The sequence below is a fragment of the Capricornis sumatraensis genome, chromosome 16, assembly GCF_032405125.1.
Source record: "Capricornis sumatraensis isolate serow.1 chromosome 16, serow.2, whole genome shotgun sequence".
Lineage (NCBI taxonomy): Eukaryota > Metazoa > Chordata > Mammalia > Artiodactyla > Bovidae > Capricornis > Capricornis sumatraensis.
The window spans coordinates 35597408-35622204 of NC_091084.1; the positions used below are offsets into that span (position 1 = coordinate 35597408).

Consider the following 24797-nt stretch of genomic DNA (forward strand, 5'->3'; position numbering starts at 1 on the left):
ACTGTTTCAATCACAAGATTTACTGAATATTTGAGATGCCTGTTCCCAACCTACAAAGCATCAGTATCTATAGCTCAAACTACATTAGTAATAACATAGACTTAGCACTATATCAGTATAGTGATGGAAATGTTTACCCATTTTCCCACTTTACCTAATTCAAAGCCTTTAAGCATTCACTTAGGATGAACAATCTGAGAACTAAGATACTATTATATTTAGCCAAAGAATTCCCATAGCCAAACACTTACTACCCTTGTAAGCAGTCAAGACAATTTTATGGTGCCAATTTTAAATAGTTTTATTTAAGACATTGCATTTTTCCACTTACAATACAGTGCTTGTAAAGTGCAATGTTTTTCCATGTGCACACACATTCCATGTTCAAGTATCAAGAATGCCCAGTTTATTTACTATAGCAGCTCAACTTTGTAACTGCCATGGGATTTGCTACGATTTGGGTCCTTCCATGTTTTGTGTGGAACAATGCTAAATCTATGCTAGGCTGGTTTAATCAACCTCTTCAATGGTGGGCCCAGAGGAGGCACCACCTGATGGAGGAGCTCCACCACCAGGGAAGCCCCCAGGCATTCCTCCTGGCATGCCCCCAGGCATGCCTCCTGCACTCTGGTACAGCTTGGTAATGATGGGGTTGCAAACTTTTTCCAGCTCCTTCTGCTGATGTTCAAATTCTTCCTTCTCTGCAGTCTAAAGAGAAATAAAAAAATTCTATTACCATAAATTCTTTAAATAGAGGATTGAGTTTGATGCAATCAACCTGATACTGTAAACAGCATTTAGGTTACATTGGAGGTCTTGGGTCACTCAGACATCCAAGGAAGGAATTGCCAACATCTAGGGTTCTGGTGGAAACCGCGAATGTTTTGGACCATTCATCATTGTGACCAACCTAAGTTTTTGCTAAAGCCCTTAACACAAACACCCCACACCCTCAAGTTTCTAGCAATAATTACAAACCTGGTTCTTATCCAGCCAGTTGATTATTTCATTACACTTGTCAAGAATCTTCTGTTTGTCTTCATCATTAATTTTGCCCTGAAGTTTCTCATCCTCAACAGTAGCTTTCATGTTGAAAGCATAGGATTCAAGCGAATTCTTTGAAGACACCTTATCCCGCTGCTTCTCATCTTCAGCTTTGTATTTCTCTGCTTCTTGAACCATGCGTTCAATGTCTTCCTTGCTCAAGCGGCCTGTAAAATTAACCAGTGTTTTAGGTGCAATCTTTTATGCAAGAATAAACAATTACCCTGCAACTCCATTTAATGATTAAGTGTGATCTCTTGGCTCAATGCTCTTAGGAAGCTTAAACACTTGGAAAATAAAACCCGAACTCCAACGTCTTAAAAGACCAGATCTCACTACACACGCAATATGTAGCCCAAACTCACCCTTATCATTAGTGATGGTAATCTTGTTCTCTTTTCCTGTGCTCTTATCCACAGCAGAAACATTGAGAATGCCATTGGCATCAATATCAAAAGTGACTTCAATCTGAGGAACACCCCGGGGGGCAGGAGGTATGCCTGTGAGTTCAAACTTGCCCAGCAGGTTGTTATCCTTGGTCATGGCACGTTCACCTTCATAAACCTATAGAAATTACATTCATGTTACAGAAATACTACAAAAAGAAGAGAAAACTCAGTTTCTCTACTAGCTTAAATTTGGATAAACTTGGATTAGGCAAGACTGATCGCTCAGACATCCAAGGAAGGAGTTGGCCAACACAGGATTTCTGGTGGAAACTACGAATGGTTTTGGAATCCATCATCACAGCAGAACAAATCCTGCCCAATTTTACAGCAGCTCAAGTAAGCCAAACTGAGCCAGCTCACCTGAATGAGCACACCAGGCTGGTTGTCAGAGTAGGTGGTGAAAGTCTGTGTCTGCTTGGTAGGAATGGTGGTATTACGCTTGATGAGGACAGTCATGACTCCACCAGCAGTTTCAATTCCAAGGGAAAGAGGAGTGACATCCAACAGCAGCAAGTCTTGAACATTTTCAGATTTGTCTCCAGACAAAATGGCTGCCTGGACAGCTACATTAAAAAGAAAATTATTTTTTAAAGAAAAACCACAGTTGAACTCATTATCTTACTAACAATTCTCAATCGCTCAGACATCCAAGGAAGTTTTGCCATCATTAGCTGAAGCTTTTGGTGGAAACTACGAATGTTTAAAAATCATTCATCACAGCGAAATTTAGCTTAGGCCTCCTAACTGCTGTTTAAATAAAGACATTACCTGCACCGTATGCAACAGCCTCATCAGGGTTGATGCTCTTATTCAGTTCCTTCCCATTGAAGAAGTCCTGGAGAAGTTTCTGAATCTTGGGGATGCGGGTTGAGCCACCAACCAAGACAATATCATGAATCTGAGACTTGTCCAGTTTGGCATCCCGAAGGGCTTTCTCCACAGGGTCCAGGGTGCCACGGAACAAGTCAGCATTCAGTTCTTCAAACCGGGCACGGGTAATAGAGGTATAGAAGTCGATTCCTTCATAGAGGGAATCAATCTCAATACTGGCCTGGGTGCTGGAAGAGAGAGTGCGCTTAGCACGCTCACAAGCAGTACGAAGGCGACGGACGGCCCTCTTGTTCTCACTGATATCCTTCTTGTGTTTACGCTTGAACTCTGCAATAAAATGGTTGACCATGCGGTTGTCAAAGTCTTCTCCACCCAAGTGAGTATCTCCAGCTGTAGATTTGACCTCAAAGATTCCATCCTCAATAGTGAGGATTGACACATCAAAAGTGCCACCACCTAAATCAAAGATCAGCACATTTCTTTCTGCTCCAACCTGAAAGTTAAAATACAAATCATTTATTTTCATGTTTGTGATAACTCAGCTTTGACTCAAACATATATAAAACATGTATGTACCTTTTTGTCTAACCCATAGGCAATAGCAGCAGCAGTTGGCTCATTGATGATTCGAAGTACGTTGAGACCAGCAATAGTTCCAGCATCTTTGGTAGCCTGACGCTGAGAGTCATTGAAATAGGCAGGTACTGTGACAACAGCGTTGGTAACAGTCTAACAAGAAAAAAGATTAAAACAAGTTGGATATGCAAAAATACATCTTCACCATTCTAGTTTTACTGCTCACTCTTTAGTCAGCCAGAACCCCACATTACCAAGAAATAGTGGTAACCTCCACATCTTCCTGCAGTATAGTGCTCACCTTCCCAAGGTAGGCCTCTGCGATTTCCTTCATCTTTGTCAGGACCATGGATGACACCTCCTCTGGATAAAAACTCTTTGTCTCTCCCTTGTATTCTACTTGAACCTTAGGCCTGCCAGCATCATTCACCACCATGAAGGGCCAATGTTTCATATCAGATTGGACAACAGCATCATCAAATCTTCGTCCAATAAGTCGTTTGGCATCTATCAAAGATATCAAACAGTTACCTTGAATTTCATTATACAATCTTTTCACTAAGAACTTAAACCCACCATGCTACTGACTAAACGCTTGTCAACTCAAGTTCATACAATTATATGGATTCAACTTCTGAATAGCCATGATACAATTAGATTTTGAAAGAATAATCAAGTTTCCTACGGGTTATCTTTTCTTATTCCCAAGGATTTCATGGCCACCTCACACTTAAAAGCTTCTCAAATTACACACTGCCTAAATCCCTCAAATTCACACTACAATTAAGGCTTACCAAAAACCGTGTTGGTGGGATTCATTGCAACTTGGTTCTTTGCAGCATCACCGATCAATCGTTCAGTATCAGTAAAGGCGACATAGCTTGGGGTGGTTCGGTTCCCCTGATCATTGGCAATTATTTCCACCTTTCCATGCTGGAAGACACCCACACAAGAATAGGTGGTGCCAAGATCAATGCCAACTGCAGGTCCCTTAGACATGGTTGCTAAAAAGGAGGGAGGGGGAAAGTGGTTAAAAAAGCAGATTAAGCACCAAGACATTTACCAAATCAACGCAACCTGGTACGACCGCTCTGAAAATTATACTTAGCACCTCACCCAGGAAACTCTGCCCTTGTCAGAAATAATCACGCGGGACGGTCACAGCAAGCGTGTAAAGCGCTGCAGTAAGGTTGCCTTGCCAACCGCGGAAGCCGCCGCAGACAGGAAAACCAGCAAGGAGGGTCTGTTCTGCGGCATAGTTGAACACGTGGTCCCGTGCCCCGGGCTGAACCTTAGCCCTGCCCCCTACCCGTACTCAAAGCCGCAAGGCCTGCAAATGCCCTGAAGCCCCCTCCCCCATCTTGGGGCCGCGCCAATGATGACTTCCTCTTTGAAGAAAATTGGGTCTTAAAACAAGAACACAGAGCCGCCGACTCTTAAACCGCTGGCTCCACGCCCTGAGACGAGTGATGCCCCTTTCTCACCGCATGGCCTACCACGCCGCCTTCCCTCCGTGCCCCGGTCCTCCGTCGCGATTGGACCCCTGGGCTGCCGCCTCCCTGGGCAACAAAGCCCCCCAATCGAGGCAAAAGAATTGCCACACACAACGCCCCCCCCCACCCCCCGCCTGAGATGCTCAGAAAGCCCCGGGCGGCCGCAAATCCATGCAGCATGCAGCAGCCTATATGCTCCCGACAGACCATCGAAGGCTGAAATATGTAGGCCTTACTTACCAAAAATGTAGGCCCGGCTCTGCTGGAGAAGTCAACAATCTGGAAAGCTGCCGGTGCGTCCAATGAGACCGGTTTCCGCCCGCCGCCCCGTCTCTTATACCCTGCCTCAGAACCTTCCAGAAGGGGCCCGCCCCTGCCGGTGCCCATCATATCTCCCTCAGCCAATGGGAGTGCGGCCACCTCCGCAAGACCCAATAACGAACCCGGCTCTACCACTCGGGCCTCCCTCTCCCGGCCGCAGCCCGCCCCGCCTCTCGATGACGCACTCACCGCAGCGTTCTGGAACTTTCATTCTCGCCCCCGCTCTCCGAATGGCCCCGGGGAAAAGGAGGGTGGGGCCGACGGAGCCCGCGCGCGGGAGTCCTCAGTCACCCTTGGCGAAGGGCTGCGGTGGGGAGGAAGGGCGCGTCTGCCGCTGCGCATGCGTCCCCAGAAAGCTCAGGCGGGAGGGACGGAAGGAGAGGGAGGAAGCGGGGCGGGCCAATCTGGAACCAGCCAATAACAGCAGCGCGACCCGCAATCCCGCTCATGCGGAACCCCGGCAGCTAGGGAGCAGGGCCTGAGGGGAGGGGTCCGGCCGCGGGAGCCGGGGAGAGAAGACGGAAGTGGAGCGAGGACAAAATGGCGGATAAGGTTGCGCCCCTCCCCCACCATTCTCTTGCCCGACTCCCAGCCTGGCTTTATAGGTGATTTTCTAAGACCTCCCGGAGGCCACACACCCACATAGCCAGCGCGGCTCTAGTCTAGAGCTGATCCAGAGCGGCGGAGTCGGACGTTCCTACCCCAGGGCGCTGGGAGGGTAACTTGCCCAGTGGCACCCAGATCTAGGGATGGAAGGAGCCGGTCAGCCGCCGTGGCGGAAGGGAGGTTGGGGTTCTCGCCTCTGCGCAGGGTGCGACAGGTTAGCCGGACAGGCGCCTAGCACCTCATTTCATGGAAGCTGGAGGGTGGCTGACCCTCACGCAGAGATTGAGCGGGCGGGTTCGAGTGGGGATGCTGTGTCTGGACCCTCAGCGAAATAGATGGCCAAACTCTGTTTTTGGAGCGCTGATGCCTCCGCCGACCCTAGTCTCCCGCCGAAAATAGATGGGGCTTCTTGGCTTGGCCCCTCCTCCACCCGCCCGGGTCCCCGCACTTTTAAGTTTTGTGTTTTTAAAGAAAAACTAGGGAGTTCTTCTGAGAAGGCAGTGGCAACCCACTCCAGTATTCTTGCCTGGAAAATCCCATGGGTGGAGGAGCCTGGTAGGCTGCAGTCCCATGGGGTCGCTGAGTCGGACACGACTGAGCGACTTCACTTCCACGTTTCACTTTGATGCATTGGAGAAGGACATGGCAACCCACTCCAGTGTACTTGCCGGGAGAATCCCAGGGACGGGGGAGCCTGGTGGGCTACAGTCTCTGGGGTCGCACAGAGTCGGACACAACTGAAGCGACTTAGCAGCAGCAGCAGCAGCAGGGAGTTCTTTCCTTGTAAATGATCCAGGCGTTGGGAACCTGGCTTCCGGTAGCCCGGTGTCCTTGTATTTAGACTTCCTGAGCCTCCTGTTCTCAGTAATGTGAGGTAATATATTTCCTGCCTTGACTTTCGTCAAAAACTAACCGAGCGACCTGGCAGAGAGGCGTTGAAAATGTTACTGAACGAGTGGAGTACATGAAACAGGGTACCTAGAATTTCAAATTGTGGTGCTTGGCGTGGTGTTTGGGGCCTTGTTGCGCCTTTCTCACCACGTTGAATGCTTTCCAGTGTGCTCTTTCAGACAGACTGTACTGTTTAGTAGATGAGTGGACACAAATAGGTGAAAGGGTTTTTTAATACTACCTAGCAGAACTTTCAGTGGTGTGGCTGGAATTAGAAACGTCTCCAGACTTAGAGAGAGGCTGACAGAAAGGGGTTACCTTTCCCTTGTCAAAGCCAGTAAAGCCTAGAGACAGAGTCGAATATTGGATCAAAGGATTTTCTTTCTGTATTTGCCTTCTGGAGGGAAATGTGGGCTTGAGTCCATGGAGATACACACCTAATTTCTCGCCATTTTTCAAGGAGCTCGTTTTATATGATGCTTTCATGGGGTACAATGTGCTTTCATTTGTTATTTCATTATCATCAAGACAATTCTCTGAGACATAGCATTCATTCCTGTGTTAGGAGAGAAATGAGGTTCAGAGAGATTATTTGTGGGACGTTAAACAGCTGGCTGAGCTAGAGTAGAGCCTAGCTCTTAATTCCAGATTCTTTGGTGTTTTTAAATTAGCTATTTCCTTCCTGTAAGCTCATGTAACTCGAACTGCAAAAAGCGAAAGATGTGTGCTGAGGCAGGCTTTTTTCAATTTTCTTTGTCATCTGCAGACTTCCTCTCCCCACCCAACTTATCAAGTACAATGTGAATCACACCCTACGTTTTGCAGGTTTTTAAACTTAGCTCTGAACTACTTACAATATATAAAGCAGTGGAAAATAAAACGAAGGCTCAAATACGCGGGTTTGGGGAATTGCACCTAATAGTGATTGCAGAAAGCTGAGCAGATAAGCTTTCCTCATGGTCTCTGGTCATTTTCAAAACATGTTCTAGGATTCAAAGACTCTTCTTTTTAACTAGAATGAGTCAGAGTTTATGTATTTAAACTTCAGATTATGATACATGCCCTGTTTCCACCTCTTTTAAATGCACAAGGTTTCAAGGGCTACAGTACTGGAGTCTGAACCCTAGGGCTTCTGGCTGGGGAAGAGGGTCATGATTTACATTTTTTGAGTGCCTGTCACAGGCCAAGCGTTATTCTAAGGGCTTTGCATATATTACCGCATTTAATTTGGGAACTTTTTTTCCCCAGATTTATTTGAACCCCTTAGTGTGTACTTTTTTATTGGTACTTCACCTTGGCATAAAATATTGCTTAATAAATATTATGTTATTTTGATTAAGTCCTTAAGAGCAGAAACTGTCATGAACTTTGTCATCACTTTGTATGTCCAGGACTACTTAGTATCTTGCCTTGTGAGAAAAAAGTGCTTGATATATTTGTGACTAAAATCAATAAATAATACATCATATGCAGTCTGAGTTCTTCTTTTCTTCACTTGGCAACAAGCTAATAAATAAATTTCCAGTGCAGATTATATGAACTTCAGCCTCTCCTATAGTGTCACCTTCACTTATTTATTTTTAAATTGCTGACACAGATGCATCTGTAATAAATATTTGGTTTTTGTGATCAAACAGTCCCATTGACAAGGCAACTTGAAGTTAAAATTGAAATATAAACAGCTTAACACCAGAAATCAAGCAAAATTATGTCTTTTTGCAATGGCAGTTTTGAAATTCATTTTATACAGTGTAACAAGAAAGGCATCACTTCATTATTTTACAATTTTAAGTTTAGTGTATATATATTTCATTGAAATGGCTATTCTCTAAACATCCAGATCATTCCATCTGTATCTTCTTTCTACAAGTACCTTTTCTTCTACCATCTATTTTACCATTTTTTGTTTTATATTAAAGAATCAAATGTATTTGACTTGCAAGTTTAATGGAATATGGTTTGACACCAGTAGTGATTCAAACTTTATTTTAAACCCAGAGCCTGTCATATCTGAACCCAAAAGCCTAACTGAAAGAGAAGCAAGCACACCATCACTATTAAGACTTCAGTATCTCATCTCAGAATCTTCAATTCCTAGAATTTCTGATTTCAGGTAATAATTTGTGGCATTTCTGTAGATCTCCAGTGTGAATAGATTTTCAAAATATGAATATTCAGCTGGTATTTTAGTCTTCTAATAACTAACCTTTTTAAACCTTTTCATGCAAAGGGGACTGACTCCTGCCTGCAGAGGCATAGGCAGGAAACCTTAGGTTCAAAGGTAATAAATAATGATAAGAGCAAATTGCTAGTGATGGCACTGCTGCAGCTGCCACAGAATACTGTTTGGCTCAGATACTCCTGGAATGCGAATTCTCTGAATTACACAGCAGAATTGATATGTCGCCTAGACACCACATGACCAGAAGAATAAGTTGGTGGAGTAAATAAGAAATTTATATCTTACAAGGAGGCAGTGTTAGTATAAGAAGCATTCCAAATACGCTAACCCTCTTAAACTAATGGCAGACATTCTTTGCTTCCTCAGTGTCTCAGTTCCCAACTTTTTTTTGGCGGAGCTGTGCTGCTTGTGGGCTCTTAGTTCCCTGACCAGGGATTGAACCAGCACCCTTGTCAGTGAAAGCATAGAGCCCTACCCACTAGACTTCAGGGAATTCCCCCCAACTTCTGTTTTAGAGGAAGACAAAACTCAAAATGAAACTTTTAGACGAGGGTAAAACCCGCTTCTTAAAGGACTTTAGAAATACATTTATAGTATGTGATAATTAGAGGCAAAAATGAAAACAAAAATGGGACAAAATCCTAGGTCAACATTTCCCCTTTAAGCACCTGATTCCCATTTCAGAAACAGGGCTTTCATCAGGACTTTCTTGATGGTCCAGTGGTTAAGACTTCTTGCTCACAATGCAGGGGGGTACAGATTTGATCCCTAGTTGGGGAACTTGGATTCCCAAAACAAACAGGGATTTCATCACCACATTTAGCACTACTTTTCCTTTCTCATAGCCTGCTGCCTTTTTAACAATGTTTAATTAATTAATTAATTATTTTTGGCTGCCCCACTCACCTATCAGGACTGTAGTTCCCTGACCAGTGACTGAAACTGCACCCTTGGCAGTGAAAGCAGAGTCCTAACCGCTGCCCTGCCAGGGACTTCTTGGCCTTTTAATAATAATAAACATTTTGCTCTACCAATGGTGACCTGTTGACATTTGCTTTAGAGTTTGAAGGGCTATTTCAGGTTTGGCATTCTTGCCAAAGAATGAATTGTAGGATGAATTTGACTAGCAGAGTAGTCAAAACTATTAAAAAAGCAAGTTATTGTATGGGAGGCTGCTTTCTTTTTATTTCGCAGACCCCACCTTTCTTCTCCCATGAGTCAGCTCTTGTGAGAGCTATCCTGGTGAATCATTTCCTCAAATCTTTCCAAGATGCCGACAATATTTAACAGGCAGTAACCCAGATCCCCCTGCCACCCACTAGTTATCCTCACCATCTCTTCCCTAAATGTTCATTTCCTCTCCTTCCAGCCTAGAGCTAGGCTTCCTTACAGGCTAAACTGGGAAAGTACTGAATTTCTGTCTGTCTCAGCCTCTCAGGAGGGAATGGTATGATGTCCATGCAGTGCCACCAGGAAATGTTGGCAATCCCTGATCTCTGATAATTTAAGGCCTAGAATCAATACAAGTCCCATGTTCACATCCTCCTGAAAGGAAAGAAGTGGAGGAAACTCCCAAGTTTGATGCAGTACTGAACTGATGTCACTCCTTGACATACTAAGAGAAAACTGATTTAATCTCCCTTTCTGGTCTAGTCAGTTTTGAAATTCTGATTTCATATGTTCACAGAAAGAAGAGACTGTAATGGTTTGTTGGATGATCTTCCAGCATCCTGAAAAGACCTTTTCTCTCAAAGACTTCCTTCTAAGGAGATTGTTAAATGTTAAAACACCTAGTTTTCTTGCTCCACAGATACCCAACAGAAAATCCTTAGAGACATCCACTTTGAGGGAAAATCCACAATTATTCCAGGATATATTTCTGATATTTGTCAGTGGCCCTCTGAACATCAAAATAGAAAGTTATTCACAGTCCCTCATTACACATTTTGAACTCCTTTTTTATTTCTTTTATGGTTCAATATAAGTAGGAAGATTGATAGTGGATTATTGGTGTTCAACCGGTAAGTCGTGGAAAAATTCAATCATTCTCCATCTCCCACTATTTCAACTCCTCTTGAAATTAATACCCAAACTTTGTGGTAAATGAAGTCAAGTCAGGACAGAAGAGACGTGTTTCGTTTTTTGGAGTTTCTCATGGTGCAAATAGGTGTAATATAAGGCTGTAGGTTCTGTTTGACTCTGAACAGTCATAATAATCCAGTAGGTTTGCAGAAATGCATAGAAAATTTATGAGCAACACCTCGTTTCTTGACAATGGTGAGTCAACGCGTTGATACAAAACTGCAAGTGAGAAGTTCTAAGTGTGTTCACTTCCCTTTTCCCCAACTCTTTCACCATGGCTCCTGGTCCCCAAACACCCAGATTTGGGCCCCCATTTCCCCTCCCACCCCACTCTGGTCTAAAGGCACAGTGAGGTGCCTTTTTGGAGATGATCAGCTTACATCCTTTTCCTCGTTTGGTGTCATGTAAGAAAAGTGTTCCTTTGAATCTGTTCCGTGCAGTGGTTGCTGCTACTTAAATGACCCCTCGTTGGGCTCGAGGCGGGTCGTGTGGCTGGTGACTGAGCGTCGATGACCGGAAGAATCCTGACGCCTGGGAAAAGCCAGCGAGTCAAGTCCACTCTAACTCAGACAGTTTGGAAGGCTCTGCTCTGGCTGGGGATCGTGCTGGGGGTGTTTTCTGCTTTGGTCAGGGTAGCGTGGGAGGCTTTCTTTGGTTCAGAACCTCGGGCCTCGGGCCCCACCGGGCCGTAGGCGTGGGCGCCCAATCCTGGGCGGCGCGCCGCCTCGGTGCATGGGGTCCGCTGGCTGCGGGAGCCGCTGTTGGCGGTGGAGCGCGTGGAGGAGGAGCCGGAGCGAGAGCTTCGAGAGCCCGAGGAAGAGGAGCTGGGCTTCACCAGGCGGGCTTTCGGGGCTTCCGCATCTTCTCTGAGGGAAAAACACCAAAGACAGATTTTAGGATTACAGGATTGTGAAAGCTTCCGCTCTGGCTGTGGCTTTCGGAGGCTGCCCCATCCATCAACTCCTCAAGCTGGAAACCTTGAGTTACCACTTAGGGAAATATGGACTCCCCCTGCGTCCTGAGCCCTCGCGTGGGCGCAGGCCCATGTGCATCCCCAAGATCAACCCTGTGACTGCGGCGCGAAGTTGGGGGGGACCGGGCACTCCCCACCGGGTGTCCACACAGCACTCCCCTCGACTTGGAGTCGGTCTGTGGAAACTCTTTATTTAAAGGCCCATGGATGGGCTAGGCCCATTCTTTATTTTATGGCTTTTATAAGTGGAAGGTAATCAGAAGTAATGTAAAGTTTATCTATTAAGTCTCTGATGCAGATAGTTTCACAAGACAGTCAAGGTCAACCGTGCTTCTGCCCCTGGGCTGCAAGTCCTTACCTACCAGAATAATCCTTGTAACAGATTCAAGGTTATGAGTAAATGGGACAGTTTTGTTGGCTGGTCATTATGGAGCTGGCCCTAGAAAGGTAGCCTAGGTGAGGAAGGGGATTCTGTGGGAGGTTTACCGAATTTCATTTGGTCTCTCTTCTTCCTCGTATCTCTTTTTGTCTTTCCTTCGGATCAACAGCCACACCAAGAGGAAAATCAGCAGGGCTCCGGCCACCATACCTGTCACTGCTCCTGCAATCATGCCCACGCTCTGTACATCTGTTTTCTCAGAAACAAAGCAAAACCAAACATAAGCTATGCAATACATAGATTTAAAATACATAAAGCTCTGGATGAGTATTTCCAGATCTTCATATCTGTCTCCCTGAGTTCCCCATTTATCCTCTCTGGGTGTGTATGACTGTCCCTCCTGATATCGATGGGGAGCAGGAGAGCAACCCTAAAATATGCCTTGTTGACATTAGGATTATTTGGGGCTGATTAAGTTTTTAAATATTTGTTATTATTTGGCTGTGCCGGATCTTAGTTGCAGCATGCAGAATCTATTAAATAGTTCCCTGACCAGGGATGGAACCTGTGCCCCCTGCATTGGGAGCACAGAGTCTTAGCCACTGGGCCTCTAGGGAAGTCCCTAAGCTGATTATTTTTGAGCAACAGCAGATACCAGAGAAGCTCTGAAAACAGTAGAAGTTACTCTCTGTAAGGGAAATTTGCATTTATAAAGGAAACCTCTATTTGGTTCCCTCCTGGATAAAATAAATTTCTTTAGGGGGCCGTAAAATTCACACATACTTGTAAATTTAGAGTGAGCTGCAACTGTTGAATAGTCCTTGGCAACTACTGAATTTATTTCAGTGATAACCATGTCCTTCTGGAGATGAAGCTTTTGACCATACTCTTACCTGGATTAAAAATGTTTTACACTGAACCGGCAGTGCGGGGACAAAACCACATCAACACTTTGGGTACTTACACTGTACGGTCACTCGCACCACACAGCTTTCCTTCCCAGCCTCATTGCCCGCTGTGCACTGGTAGAGCCCAGAGGAGGACATGGTGAGATTCTGCAGCAGGACACGTCCAGGGCGGTTGTAGTCTACACAAGCAGAAAGATGACCGTGATCCCCCAGTGACAGGTTTATATTTATTGCTTACTTTATTGTGTCACTGACCTAAGATCCTATGATACAGTTTGCTAGGGATGAGGTGATAGAATTGATCCAGAATGTGGGAAGAAGCGGAGAAGGCAATGGCACCCCAGTCCAGTACTCTTGCCTGGAAAATCCCATGGATGGAGGAGCCTCATAGGCTGTAGTCGATGGGGTTGCTAAGAGTCGGACATGACTAAGAAACTTCCCTTTCACTTTTCACTTTTATGCCTTGGAGAAGGAAATGGCAACCCACTTGGTTTTCTTGCCTGGAGAATCCCAGGGACAGGGGAGCCTGGTGGGCTTCCGTCTATGGGGTCCCACAGAGTCGGACATGACTGAAGTGACTTAGCAGTAGCAGTAGCATTGGGAAGAAAGGTGGTGAACATTCTTTTAAACTGCAGTGCACCCTCAAAAGTCACAAAAGATTCTGAACATTTAAGAGATACTAAACACAATAATTTTCCACAGTTTATTGTGATCCATACAGTCAAAAGCTTTGGCATAGTCAAGAAAGCAGAAATAGATGTTTTTCTGGAACTCTCTTGCTTTTTCCATGATCCAGCGGATGTTGGCAATTTGATCTCTGGTTCCTCTGCCTTTTCTAAAACCAGCTTGAACATCTGGAAGTTCATTCACATATTGCTAAAGCCTGGCTTGGAAAATTTTGAGCATTATTTTACTAGCGTGTGAGATGAGTGCAATTGTGCGGTAGTTTGAGCATTCTTTGGCATTGCCTTTCTTTGGGACTGGGATGAAAACTGACCTTTTCCAGTCCTGTGGCCACTGCTGAGTTTTCCAAATTTGCTGGCATATTGAGTGCAGCACTTTCACAGCATCATCTTTCAGGATTTGAAATAGCTCAACTGGAATTCCATCCCCTCCACTAGCTTTGTTCGTAGTGATGCTTTCTAAGGCCTACTTGACTTCACATTCCAGGATTCTGGCTCTAGGTGAGTGATCACACCATTGTGATTATCTGGGTCATGAAGATCTTTTTTGTACAGTTCTTCTGTGTATTCTTGCCACCTCTTCTTAATATCTTCTGGTTCTGTTAGGTCCATACCATTTCTGTCCTTTATCGAGCCCATCTTTGCATGAAATGTTCCCTTGGTATCTCTAATTTTCTTGAAGAGATCTCTAGTCTTTCCTATTCTGTTGTCTTCCTCTATTTCTTTGCATCGATCACTGAGGAAGGCTTTCTTATCTCTCCTTGCTATTCTTTGGAACTCTGCATTCAAATGGGAATATCTTTCCTTTTCTCCTTTGCCTTTCACTTCTCTTCTTTTCACAGCTATTTGTAAGGCCTCCTCAAACGGCCATTTGGCTTTTTTGCATTTCTTTTCCATGAGGATAGTCTTGATCCCTGTTTCCTGTACAATGTCACAAACCTCCATCCAAGTTCATCAGGCACTGTGTCTATCAGATCTAGTCCCTTAAATCTATTTCTCACTTCCAGAGTAAAATCATAAGGGATTTGATTTACGTCATACCTGAATGTTCTAGTGGTTTTCCCTACTTTCTTCAATTTAAGTCTGAATTTAGCAATAAGGAGTTCATGATCTGAGCCACAGTCTTGTTTTTGCCGGTCTTGCTTTTGCTGACTGTATAGAGCTTCTCCATCTTTGGCTGCAAAGAATACAATCAATCTGATTTTGGTGTTGACCATCTGGTGATGTCCATGTGTAGAGTCTTCTCTTATATTGTTGGAAGAGGGTGTTTGCTATGACCAGTGCGTTCTCTTGGCAAAACTCTATTAGCCTTTGCCCTGCTTCATTCCATACTCCAAGGCCAAATTTGCCTGTTACTCCAGGTGTTTCTTGACTTCCTACTTTTGCATTCCAGTCCCCTATAATGAAAAGGACATCTGTTTTGGGTGTTGTAGGAAAATTCTGAAAGAGATGGAAATACCAGACCACCTGACCTGCTTCTTGAGAAACCTATATGCAGGTCAGGAAGCAACAGTTAGAACTGGACATGGAACAACAGACTGGTTCCAAATAGGAAAAGGAGTACATCAAGGCTGTATATTGTCACCCTGCTTATTTAACTTATATGCAGAGTACATCATGAGAAACACTGGGCTGGAAGAAACACAAGCTGGAATCAAGATTGCTGGGAGAAATATCAATAACCTCAGATATGCAGATGACACCACGCTTATGGCAGAAAGTGAAGAGGAACTAAAAAGCCTCTTGATGAAAGTGAAAGAGGAGAGTGAAAAAGTTGGCCTAAAGCTCAACATTCAGAAAACGAAGATCATGGCATCTGGTCCCATCACTTCATGGGAAATAGATGGGGAAACAGTGGAAATAGTGTCAGACTTTATTTTTGGGGGCTCCAAAATCACTGCAGATGGTGACTGCAGTTATGAAATTAAAAGATGCTTACTCCTTGGAAGAAAAGTTATGACCAACCTAGATAGCATATTCAAAAGCAGAGACATTACTTTGCCAACAAAGGTCCATCTAGTCAAGGCTATGGTTTTTCCAGTGGTCATGTATGGATGTGCGAGTTGGACTGTGAAGAAAGCTGAGTGCCGAAGAATGGATGCTTTTGAACTGTGGTGTTGGAGAAGACTCTTGAGAGTCCCTTGGACTGCAAGGAGGTCCAGTCAGTCCATCCTAAAGGAGATCAGTCCTGGGTGTTCATTGGAAGGACTGATGCTGAAGCTGAAACTGCAGTACTTTGGCCACCTCATGCGAAGAGTTGACTCACTGGAAAAGACCCTGATCCTGGGAGGGATTGGAGACAGGAGGAGAAGGGGATGACAGGATGAGATGGCTGATGGCATCACTGACTCAATAGACGTGAGTTTGAGTAAGCTCCGGGAGTTGGTGATGGACAGGGAGGCCTGGCGTGCTGCAATTCATGGGGTCTCAAAGTGTCGGACACGACTGAGTGACTGAACTGAACTGAGCTGAAACACAATAATTAGAATAGGTTTATAGAGTACATTTATTCCTAATCTCCTTACCACTTTAATTTTTGCCATTTAGGGAAAGAAAAGACATATTTTTCTGTCCCCAGTTAGGTGTGAAAAATAGAAACAGTGAGGTTCAGTAGTGTATTCAAGATCCTTGTGAGGTGTTCACAAAACCAGATTCAGAATTCACTGAGAGAGGACTGACTGTCCTGTTGTCTCCGTGGACCAGTAAAAAAGATGACTTACCAATCTTAGATTTGGGAGGTAGACGTTCATCCTCTCCCGCCTTCTCCTGGACTCGCTGCCAGGAATACACAATGGGCTCTGTGCCAGAGGATGACTCACACTGCAAAGTCAGGTCACTTCCTTCTGTCAGCTCTCCTTCCAATTCACACTTGGGCTTTGATGGTCTCACTAGCAAAAAACAAAGAAAAAGAAGTCAAAGATCCCCTGACACCGGTGAACAATATCCTGTTGACTTGTTTTTCCTCATATGGTCAACTTTTGAGTGTGGATTTAATATTCCTTTGTTACCTCGCCATGCTTTACATCTCACTCCCCAAAATATACCCACTTCCATCCCCTGCACACATACACACCCAATTCCAGCTGTTTCCATTGGTGCTGATGTAATTTAGAGAGGTTGCCTCAGAAACTCCCTCATCACTTCTCAAAGAAAAAAAATGTTTTGGTCTTTTTTCCTAATTCCTGGGGCCCTACTTGGACTCGGTGGGACTCACTGAGGGCCCAGGAATCTGTATTCTTTGGGGGAGGGGGGCCATGCTGCCAGGCTTGTGGGATCTTAGTTCCCTGACCAGGATTGAACCTGTGCCCCCTGCAGTGGATGCTCAGAGTCCTAACCACTGGACCAATGGAGAATTCCCCAAAACCTTTTATAATTGGGAATTTTAGAAAAGTTGAGTGTGATTTTCCTTTATTTTTAAAAATATGTATATATTTGGCTGTGCCGGATCTTAGTTGTGGCACATAGGATTTAGTTCCCTGACCAGGCATCAAAGTCAGGCCCCTGCAATGGGAGCAAGAAGTCTTAACCACTGGACCACCAGGAAAGTGCCAGGGTGATTTGATTAACACTGAAACAGGGACAAAAGTTCATGAACTTTGAAGCAATTAAGAAGAAGTTAGGAACTCTTGCTGTGTCACAAAACAAAGAAATGGATTTGAATCAGATCTGAGAGATTTGTTTCACCATGAGGATACTACTTAAACTTGAGGGGACATTTAACTTTTGTAATGAGCTACCTCAATGGCTCAGCGGATAAAGAATCTGCCTGCAACACAGGAGACACAGGAGATGTAGGTTTAATTCCTGGGTCAGGAAGATCCTCTGGAGGAGGAAATGGCAACCCACTCCAGTATTCTTGCCTGAAAAATCCCAAGACAGAGGAGCCTGGTGGGTTACAGTGCGTGGGGTCACAAAGAATCAGGTACAACTGAATGACTAAGCACAGCACAATGAGCTACTATGGAACATTGATTCTCTTCTTTCATTATGGGTCAAATACAAAACATACATGCTTTTCCCCAGGGAACTGGACTAGGTGATGTCTGTACAGTATGATATATTGGGGGCTTCCCTGGTGGCTCAATGGTAAAGAATCCTCCTAACAATGCAAGAGGCATGGCTTCACCTGATCCGGGAAGATCACACATGCCTCGGATCAACAGGCCGTGTGCCACAACTACTGAGCCTGTGCTCTAGAACCCAGGAGCTGCAAGTACTGAAGCCCTCGCGCCCTAGAGTCCGTGCTCTACAGCAAAAGAAGCCGCTGCAATGAGAAGGGCACACACTGACACTAGAGAGTAGCCCCTATTCGCTGCAACTGTAGAAAAACCCACAGAGCAACGAAGACCCAGCACAGCCAAAACTAAACAAAGAAAATTATTTTTAAAAAGTATGAAGTATTGAAGATGTTTTGTACTACTGTGATACATTTGCCTACCCCTTATTAATAAGATGTAGGTACTTACTGGGGCACTCTGTCTTACCTAAAACTTTTAAGATGACGTAGCTCCACACATAGCGCCCTGAGTTCTTCACCTTGCAGGTGTACCGGCCCTCATCACTGGGCTTCAGAGGCTCAATCTGCAGCGAGGCATCTCCTGCCAGGAAATTGGAAGCGAAGGCCACTCGGCCCCTCTGTTCCTCAGTCAAGTTATTGTAGACGTGATGGCTGGAGTAAGTAATCACCTGTGGGACAGACAGAGGCAGGGTCACACTGTGTGGCTCTCAGCCTCCCCTCCTGCTGCAGGCAAGATGAGGCAAGGAAGTGGAGCAGAGCAGTCAAGTCGGGGGCTGACTGCAGGAGACCTGTGCTCTAGACAAAATTAAATACACTGTGTTTGTCTAGGCCTTCCTTCTCCTGAGAATAACAGCCCCTCATATTTGTGTAGCCTTTTAACTATAAAGTAGTAATTGTTCCATTAAATGCTCAGAACCTTTCCATTTTAGAGGTAAGGAATTTTATTTTTAAAATTTCATATGTATTTTTTCTATTGAAGTATAGTTCATTTACAATATCATGTTAGTTTCAGGTAGTACAGCAGTGATTTTATATAATATATAAATTTAATATATAGATTTATATAATATATATTCAGTGATATTATATATATAATAATATATATAGTTTATATATAAGTGTCCATTCTGAAGGAGATCAGCCCTGGGATTTCTTTGGAAGGAATGATGCTAAAACTGAAACTCCAGTACTTTGGCCACCTCATGCGAAGAGTTGACTCATTGGAAAAGACTCTGATGCTGGGAAGGATTGGGGGCGGGAGGAGAAGGGGACGACAGAGGATGAGATGGCTGGATGGCATCACGGACTCGATGGACGTGAGTCTGAGTGAACTCCGGGAGATGGTGATGGACACTGAGGCCTGGTGCGCTGCAATTCATGGGATCGCAAAGAGTCAGACACGACTGAGCGACTGAACTGAACTGAACTGAACTGAACTGTGTGTGTGTGTTCAGTCACTTCAGTCATGTTGGACTCTGTGTGACGCTATGGACTGTAGTCCTCCAGGCTCCTCTGTCCATGGGGATTCTCCAGGCAAGAGTACTGGAGTGGGTTGCCATGCCCTGCTCCAGGGGGTCTTCCCAACCCAGGGATCAAACCCAGGTCTCTTATGTCTCCTGCATCGGCAGGCAGGTTTTTTACCACTAGCACCACCTGGGAAGCCCATATTTTATATATATATATAATATATATTTATATAACTTAATAAATATATATAATGTGGGTTTATATATAATATATATTATATACTTATATATATATAAAATCTCCTTCAGATTTCCCTATAGGTTATTACAAAATACTGAGTATAGTTCCCTGTGCAGTAAGGGATTTTAAATTTGAATTACAGACTCTAGTTCTCACAGTTGAGGCCAGGAAAGAAGAAAATGCACAGAATGGTCTCCAGAGTTGACTCTGAGGGAAAAGGAGAGCCCGGAAGCTAGGGAGGGGAGGAGTCTTACCTCCCCCTCCTCCCCCGAATACCTTTCCTCCTCACTTTGCATTTCCTACCACTTGCACGTGATCTGGTCAAGGTTCAGATACTCCTTGCGCTAAGTGCTTTTACGTCTAGTTTATTTCTCACACAGTATTTCCAAGCAAGCGTTATCTGTCCCCATTTCACAGGCAGGTAGCAGAACCAGGGTTTGAACGTGGCCATCTGAAGCCATCCTGTTCACTGTTCTGGTTACCACGGTTACCTCTCCTTTCCCCACCCGCATTCATTTATTTCACTGCTCATAAACTGCTCTTCCACCCGCATTCATTTCACTGCTCATAAACTGCTCTTCCATAAAGTTTGGAAATGAGGGAGAAAATGCGAAACAATAAGATGTCTTTTGCCTTTATGAAAGTTCAGGGTCCAGCTGAAGTTAAGGAATAGAAGTTAATGTTACAATCCAGGTCTGATACTGAGGGAATCATCGGTGACTTTCCTTCTTTTTGACTTCACTGTGGATTAGCATACAAGAGTAAGCTAGGTGAGAAGAAACTGTGTCTTTTCCTTCCATAAAATACACATGGGCTTCATGTCATTGTTTTCACTGCTAGGGAGACCAAAGTTGAGATTTCCCCAACAGAAAAAAAAATCATGATTTTTCTTGAATTATCATCTGCCCTCATCATGATCTGTACGAGGGCTTCCCTTGTAGCTCAATCAGTAAAGAGTCTGCCTGCAATTCAGGAGACCTGGGTTGAATTCCTGGGTCGGGAAGATTTCCCCTGGAGAAGGAAATGGCAACCCACTCCAGTATTCTTGCCTGGAGAATCCCATGGACAGAGGAGCCTGGCAGGCTACAGTCCATGGGCTCACAAGAGTCGGACACGACTGAGCGAAGAAGCACACAGCATCATGACCTGTAGTTCTTGAAACTTTTCCTGGTTCTGTTATCCATCACCTCCTGGCTTGTTTTTTCGCTGTTTTGGTTTTTTTTAGCCTAAGCTGTGCAGCATGTGGGATCTTAGGCCTCTAACCAGGGATCAAACCCATGCCCCTTGCATTGACAGCACGAAGTCTTAACCACTGTACTACCAGGGAAGTCCCCATCACCTCCTACTAATCACAAAAACCATGCTGATCTTGTCTTCCAAGACTGGTAAATGCCCTTGCTGCCACTTAGCAATTATATTCCTAAACGTACTTGATTTAAACATCAGCGAACATTTATGAAATGACTGCTCCCCACCAGGTCAGGGGGAGGCTATTCAGATGAAGTAAAACTCTCTTCTGATCTTCAAGTAATTTATAATCTAGTGGGATTAACAAGGAGAGAAGTATACACATAGAAAAAGGAATGACTAACTTGAAATAGTATCAAGAGAGAACGTTCCCAGAAAAGTCAGTGGCATTTGAGTTAGGCTTTGAAAGATGAGTAGGCCAAGTAAGAGATGAGAGAGGCAGGGCAAAGATTGCCAGAGGGAGCATTCCAGACACATGGAACAGCACTCAAAAAAAAAAAAAGAAGCAAGCACATGGGAGTCCCCTAAGCACATTTTTGGCTTCAGCTGTTCCAAACTGTTTCACTCTAATCCCTGAACCCTGTTGTTAATCACGTGGCTCTCTGCAGCTCAGGAAATGCCTTCCTGAAAAGACCAGGAGCCATCCAATAAAATGGCCATAAATTCTCTCACCATTATATTAGAACGTTTCAGCATCATCCATTTTGCCCTTACCACATCTCTGAAAAAAACAGTGTTTTCTCCTTTCTCTGTATGTTCTTTTTCTTCACCAAATATTTACTGAGTGCCCACATCGGGTACTTTGCCAGGCTCTGGAAAACAATCATGAATAAGATATAGTTCCTACCCCGAGGGCCTCACAGTCTTTTGAGGGACAAAATGCTGGAGAATCAAATAAGAGAAAATTAAGGTAATAGATAATATGACTTAAAATGTTTTCAGTATTTGATTTTGTCCCCTCACTTCAACCAATACAACTATTGTGATAATTCTGACATCCTTATCTCTCTCGCTAACACATTTTTTTAATATGTATTTTTATTTATTTATTTGGTTGTACCAGGTCTTACTTGCAGCATGTAAACACTCAGCTGTGGCATGTGGGATCCAGTTCCCTGATTAGGGATCGAACCTGGGCCCCCTATATTGGGAGTGTGGAGCCTTAGCCACTGGACCACAGGGAAGTCCAGACACCAGCACATTTTTGAGCTCCATCTTTATACTTTCAGCTGTCTGGCCACCTTAGATGTCTGTCCTCTCCAAACTACCCTACATAATAATGTATCAATAAGCTTTTTGTTGTTGTTTAGTCACTCAGTCATGTCCACCTCTTTGCAACCCCTTGGACTATGGCCCGAAAGGCTCTTCTGTCCATGGGGATTCTCTGGGCAAGAATACTGGAGTGGGATGCCATTCTCTCCTCCAGGGGATCTTCCCCACGTCTCCTGCTTGGCAGGCAGATTCTTTACTGCTGAGCCCCCTAGGAAGCCCCCAGTAATCCCTATTCATTATTTTAAACCCCAAGTTAATGTTAAGGTTCCCTATGAAACCTTCCCTGATATGACACAAGCTGAGAATGGTCTCTGCTGTCATCCATAGCATGTCTTGGCACCATTTTTACATGAGGAAAAATTGTGAAAGTCAAGATGTTGGGCAGACAGTTTGCTGGATACCCTTTCTGTAATTCTGGGCATTGTCTGGGAGATCCTTCAGGCCATTCTTTTATTTACTTAATTTAAAAATAAGTGTATTGTTTATTTAGTTTTGCCTGTGCTGGGCCTTTGTTGGTATGTGGGCTTTAACTCTAGTTGTGGAGAGTGGGGGCTGCCCTCTAGTTGCTTCTCATTGTGAATGCCTTCTCTTGATGCAGAGCCTGGCCTCTAGGGTGCTTAGCCTTCAGTAGCTGTGGCTCTCAGGCTCTAGAGCACAGGCTCAGTACTTGTGGCACACGGGCTTAGTTGCTCCTCAGCATGTGGGATCTTTCCAGCCCAGGGGCCAAACCCATTGGCAGGTGGATTCTTTACCATTGAGCCACCAGGGAAGCCTCATACTGATTTTATGTATGCCTGTCGTCCAGTTTTGCAACCCTGTAATCTTTTATTTAATAAACACTAATTGAAACATACTCTACACTTGACACTGTTCTAGAGATGATAACAATACAAAGAAATGAGTTTTATAATTTGGGGACCAGGACATGCCACCTCCAAATACGTCACTTTGCATATGCATAAGGATTAAGGGCACTTGAGTTCCTGAAATCCTTTATTTGCCTAAAAGCAGAGCCTCCCCAAAGAATCTGAGTGTCCCTAAATCCTCTTTCCCAGGGCAACTCTAATCTTCCCTTCTGGGAGAGCAGAGGTGGACATCTCACTCAGACTATGTCACAAACCAGCATATCTTCCGTCTGTTCTTCTAAGTGTCCATTTGCTCTTCCATAAGTGCCCTTTCTACTCCTCCCTTCCCCTACTAAATTAGGTAAATATACAGAGCCCTAGTTCTAAGCACCTCTTTGAGTTACTCATCACTGGGTATGCCCAGGTGTTATTTACACAATACTGTTTGCTTTTTTCTTGTTAACCTGCCTTTTCTCAATCTAACCGACAGTGCCCCACCCTGAACACTTAGGTGAGTAGAGGGAAAAAGATAATTTTTCCTGCCCTAGTTTCCCCTGGTGCCTCAACAGTAAAGAATTTGCCCACAATGTGGGAGATGCTGGTTCAATCCCTGGGTGGGGAAAATCCCCTGGAGAAGGAAATGGCAACCCACTCCAGTATTCTTGCCTGGAGAATCCCATGAACAGAGGAGCCTGGCGGGCTACAGTCCTTGAGATCGCAAAAGAGTCAATCACACCTTAGTGACTAAACAACAACAACAGTTTTAAAGGACAACTTTTTCTTTTTTTAAAAAAAAAAAGGTAAAATCATGATGCTCATATACAAAGAGAATAAACACATATCAAAAAGTTTAACTCATTCATTTATGATGGAACCAGAAAGCTGTCACCAACAAGTTCAAAGGAGAATTGGGCTAAAGAGATTTACATACTCCTTTGGACAAAATTCATTTGCATCTCTATAAACAGGAACCATCTGCATCCTACGGACAGGAAACTTGACATCACTATCAGCATTCCACAGGTAATTTCTATTTCTACAGGAGTTAATACACGAGGAAAATTAGACCCTAATTCATCTCCAGAAAACTTGGACTCTAAGCATAAAGCTGACGTTCAGGAGACACTTCCCTATGGTGTATTACAGGGAAGGGGCAGGTTTTCAGGCTCAGGCAGGGAGAAATTCACTTCAGTATGACAGTAAAGGGGATTAGATCCCCTGAAGGCTGTTTCCTGTTTCAGTGCATTCCCTGTCCTCCTAGGCTGCCTCCCTTAGGGTGTGGTCTGCAGGTTCAACGTGCTGAGTCTCTACATTAGAGAACCTGAAAGGCTACTGAGAACAGCACATGGGACTGTCTCCTTCTTGTTGGAATGAGGGTGGCGGGGGAATTGGGACAGCTTCATTAGGACAGCACCATCCAGCTTCTCCCTAAGGCTGAGGCAAACTCTGCAAAGACTTTTTAAAGCAAACTGGGAGAATTCCCTGGCGGTCCAGAGGTTAAGACTCCAAGTTTCCACCGCAGAAGACATGGGTTTGATTCCTGCTTGGGGAACTAAGATCTTGCAAGCCAAGCAGCACAGCCAAAAAAACATAGAGCAAGTTGGCAAGCATGGTCAGTTAGAGAATTTTTAGGAGAGTGAAGAGAGGGTAGGAGGAAGAGGAGTTGTCATCCATGGGTAGGGCTGGGCCTGTGACTAGAGACTCAGTGAGTCACTGGTGAACTCAGGGTGACCGCAGACCTGGAGGAGGCCCTGGAGCAGTGGGGCAGGGAACCTGCCTACAGGAGAGGTAATTCTCATTCTCACTCCAGTAGAGGCTTTCTCCCCACCCTGGCTTGAGAACTTCCACCCCCACCCCACAACTTAGCCCCTAGCGAGGGGTCTCCTGAACACTGTCTTCAAGCTGAGGAACATTTTGGAAAGTACAGGAACTGCATGATTTCCATCAAAGGTCCGGTATTTACTCCCAGGCAGAGGTTTTATCTTGAATGCCTACATTCTTTTCCAAAGAACCTGCAAGCCGTGGGGGAGGGGCAAAGGGCTTTAACTCTGGGAAGCTTGGGTTAATCTGAACTCTGAAATTCATTCATCTTGGGCAAAGCCTTCACTGTTGAAAGTCTGAAAGGTTTAGAATCCAAGTTTTCTAGAGACAGTTCAGTTCAGTTCAGTCGCTCAGTCGTGTCTGACTCTTTGCGACCCCATGAATCGCAGCACGCCAGGCCTCCCTGTTGATCACCATCTCCCGGAGTTCACTCAGACTCACGTCCATCGAGTCCGTGATGCCATCCAG

The 24797-nt window shown here is 44.6% G+C and overlaps 2 protein-coding genes and 2 non-coding genes across 4 annotated transcripts in view; all 4 read right to left on the bottom strand.

The window, feature by feature from the left end:
* Positions 1 to 297: 297 nt before the first annotated feature.
* Positions 298 to 4735, bottom strand: HSPA8 (heat shock protein family A (Hsp70) member 8). The gene is made up of 9 exons (XM_068988254.1): positions 4634 to 4735; positions 3695 to 3904; positions 3202 to 3407; positions 2901 to 3053; positions 2262 to 2817; positions 1854 to 2056; positions 1410 to 1608; positions 979 to 1211; positions 298 to 708 (listed from the first exon to the last, which is right to left on the bottom strand). The coding sequence occupies exons 2-9, from the start codon at positions 3897 to 3899 to the stop codon at positions 511 to 513; spliced, it is 1953 nt and encodes a 650-aa protein (XP_068844355.1). The 5' UTR covers positions 3900 to 3904; positions 4634 to 4735; the 3' UTR covers positions 298 to 510.
* LOC138093311 (small nucleolar RNA SNORD14) lies at positions 822 to 905 on the bottom strand. Its single transcript, XR_011146045.1, has one exon. It is a non-coding gene; the product is annotated as a small nucleolar RNA SNORD14 (small nucleolar RNA).
* LOC138093310 (small nucleolar RNA SNORD14) lies at positions 2129 to 2216 on the bottom strand. The gene has a single exon (XR_011146044.1). It is a non-coding gene; the product is annotated as a small nucleolar RNA SNORD14 (small nucleolar RNA).
* Positions 4736 to 10905: 6170 nt separating the features above from the next.
* Positions 10906 to 24797, bottom strand: part of CLMP (CXADR like membrane protein) — a 105809-nt gene continuing 91917 nt past the window's right edge. Inside the window, exons 5-9 of the mRNA XM_068987973.1 lie at positions 17903 to 18104; positions 16139 to 16306; positions 12792 to 12914; positions 11935 to 12076; positions 10906 to 11341 (exon numbers count right to left, since the gene is read on the bottom strand). Of these exons, the coding sequence (XP_068844074.1) occupies positions 11041 to 11341; positions 11935 to 12076; positions 12792 to 12914; positions 16139 to 16306; positions 17903 to 18104 (936 nt within the window). The 3' untranslated portion in view covers positions 10906 to 11040. The remainder of the gene's footprint in view (positions 11342 to 11934; positions 12077 to 12791; positions 12915 to 16138; positions 16307 to 17902; positions 18105 to 24797) is intronic.

What these genes read in the sequence shown, in the direction of transcription:
- HSPA8 (XM_068988254.1), bottom strand. Translation starts at nt 3,899, where the DNA reads ATGTCTAAGGGACCTGCAGTTGGCATTGATCTTGGCACCACCTATTCT. An exon ending in GGCTGTTGCATACGGTGCAG is followed by an intron (nt 2,057 to 2,261) that starts GTAATGTCTTTA and finishes TTTTTAATGTAG; the next exon opens with CTGTCCAGGCAGCCATTTTG. An exon ending in AGCCTGGTGTGCTCATTCAG is followed by an intron (nt 1,609 to 1,853) that starts GTGAGCTGGCTC and finishes TAATTTCTATAG; the next exon opens with GTTTATGAAGGTGAACGTGC.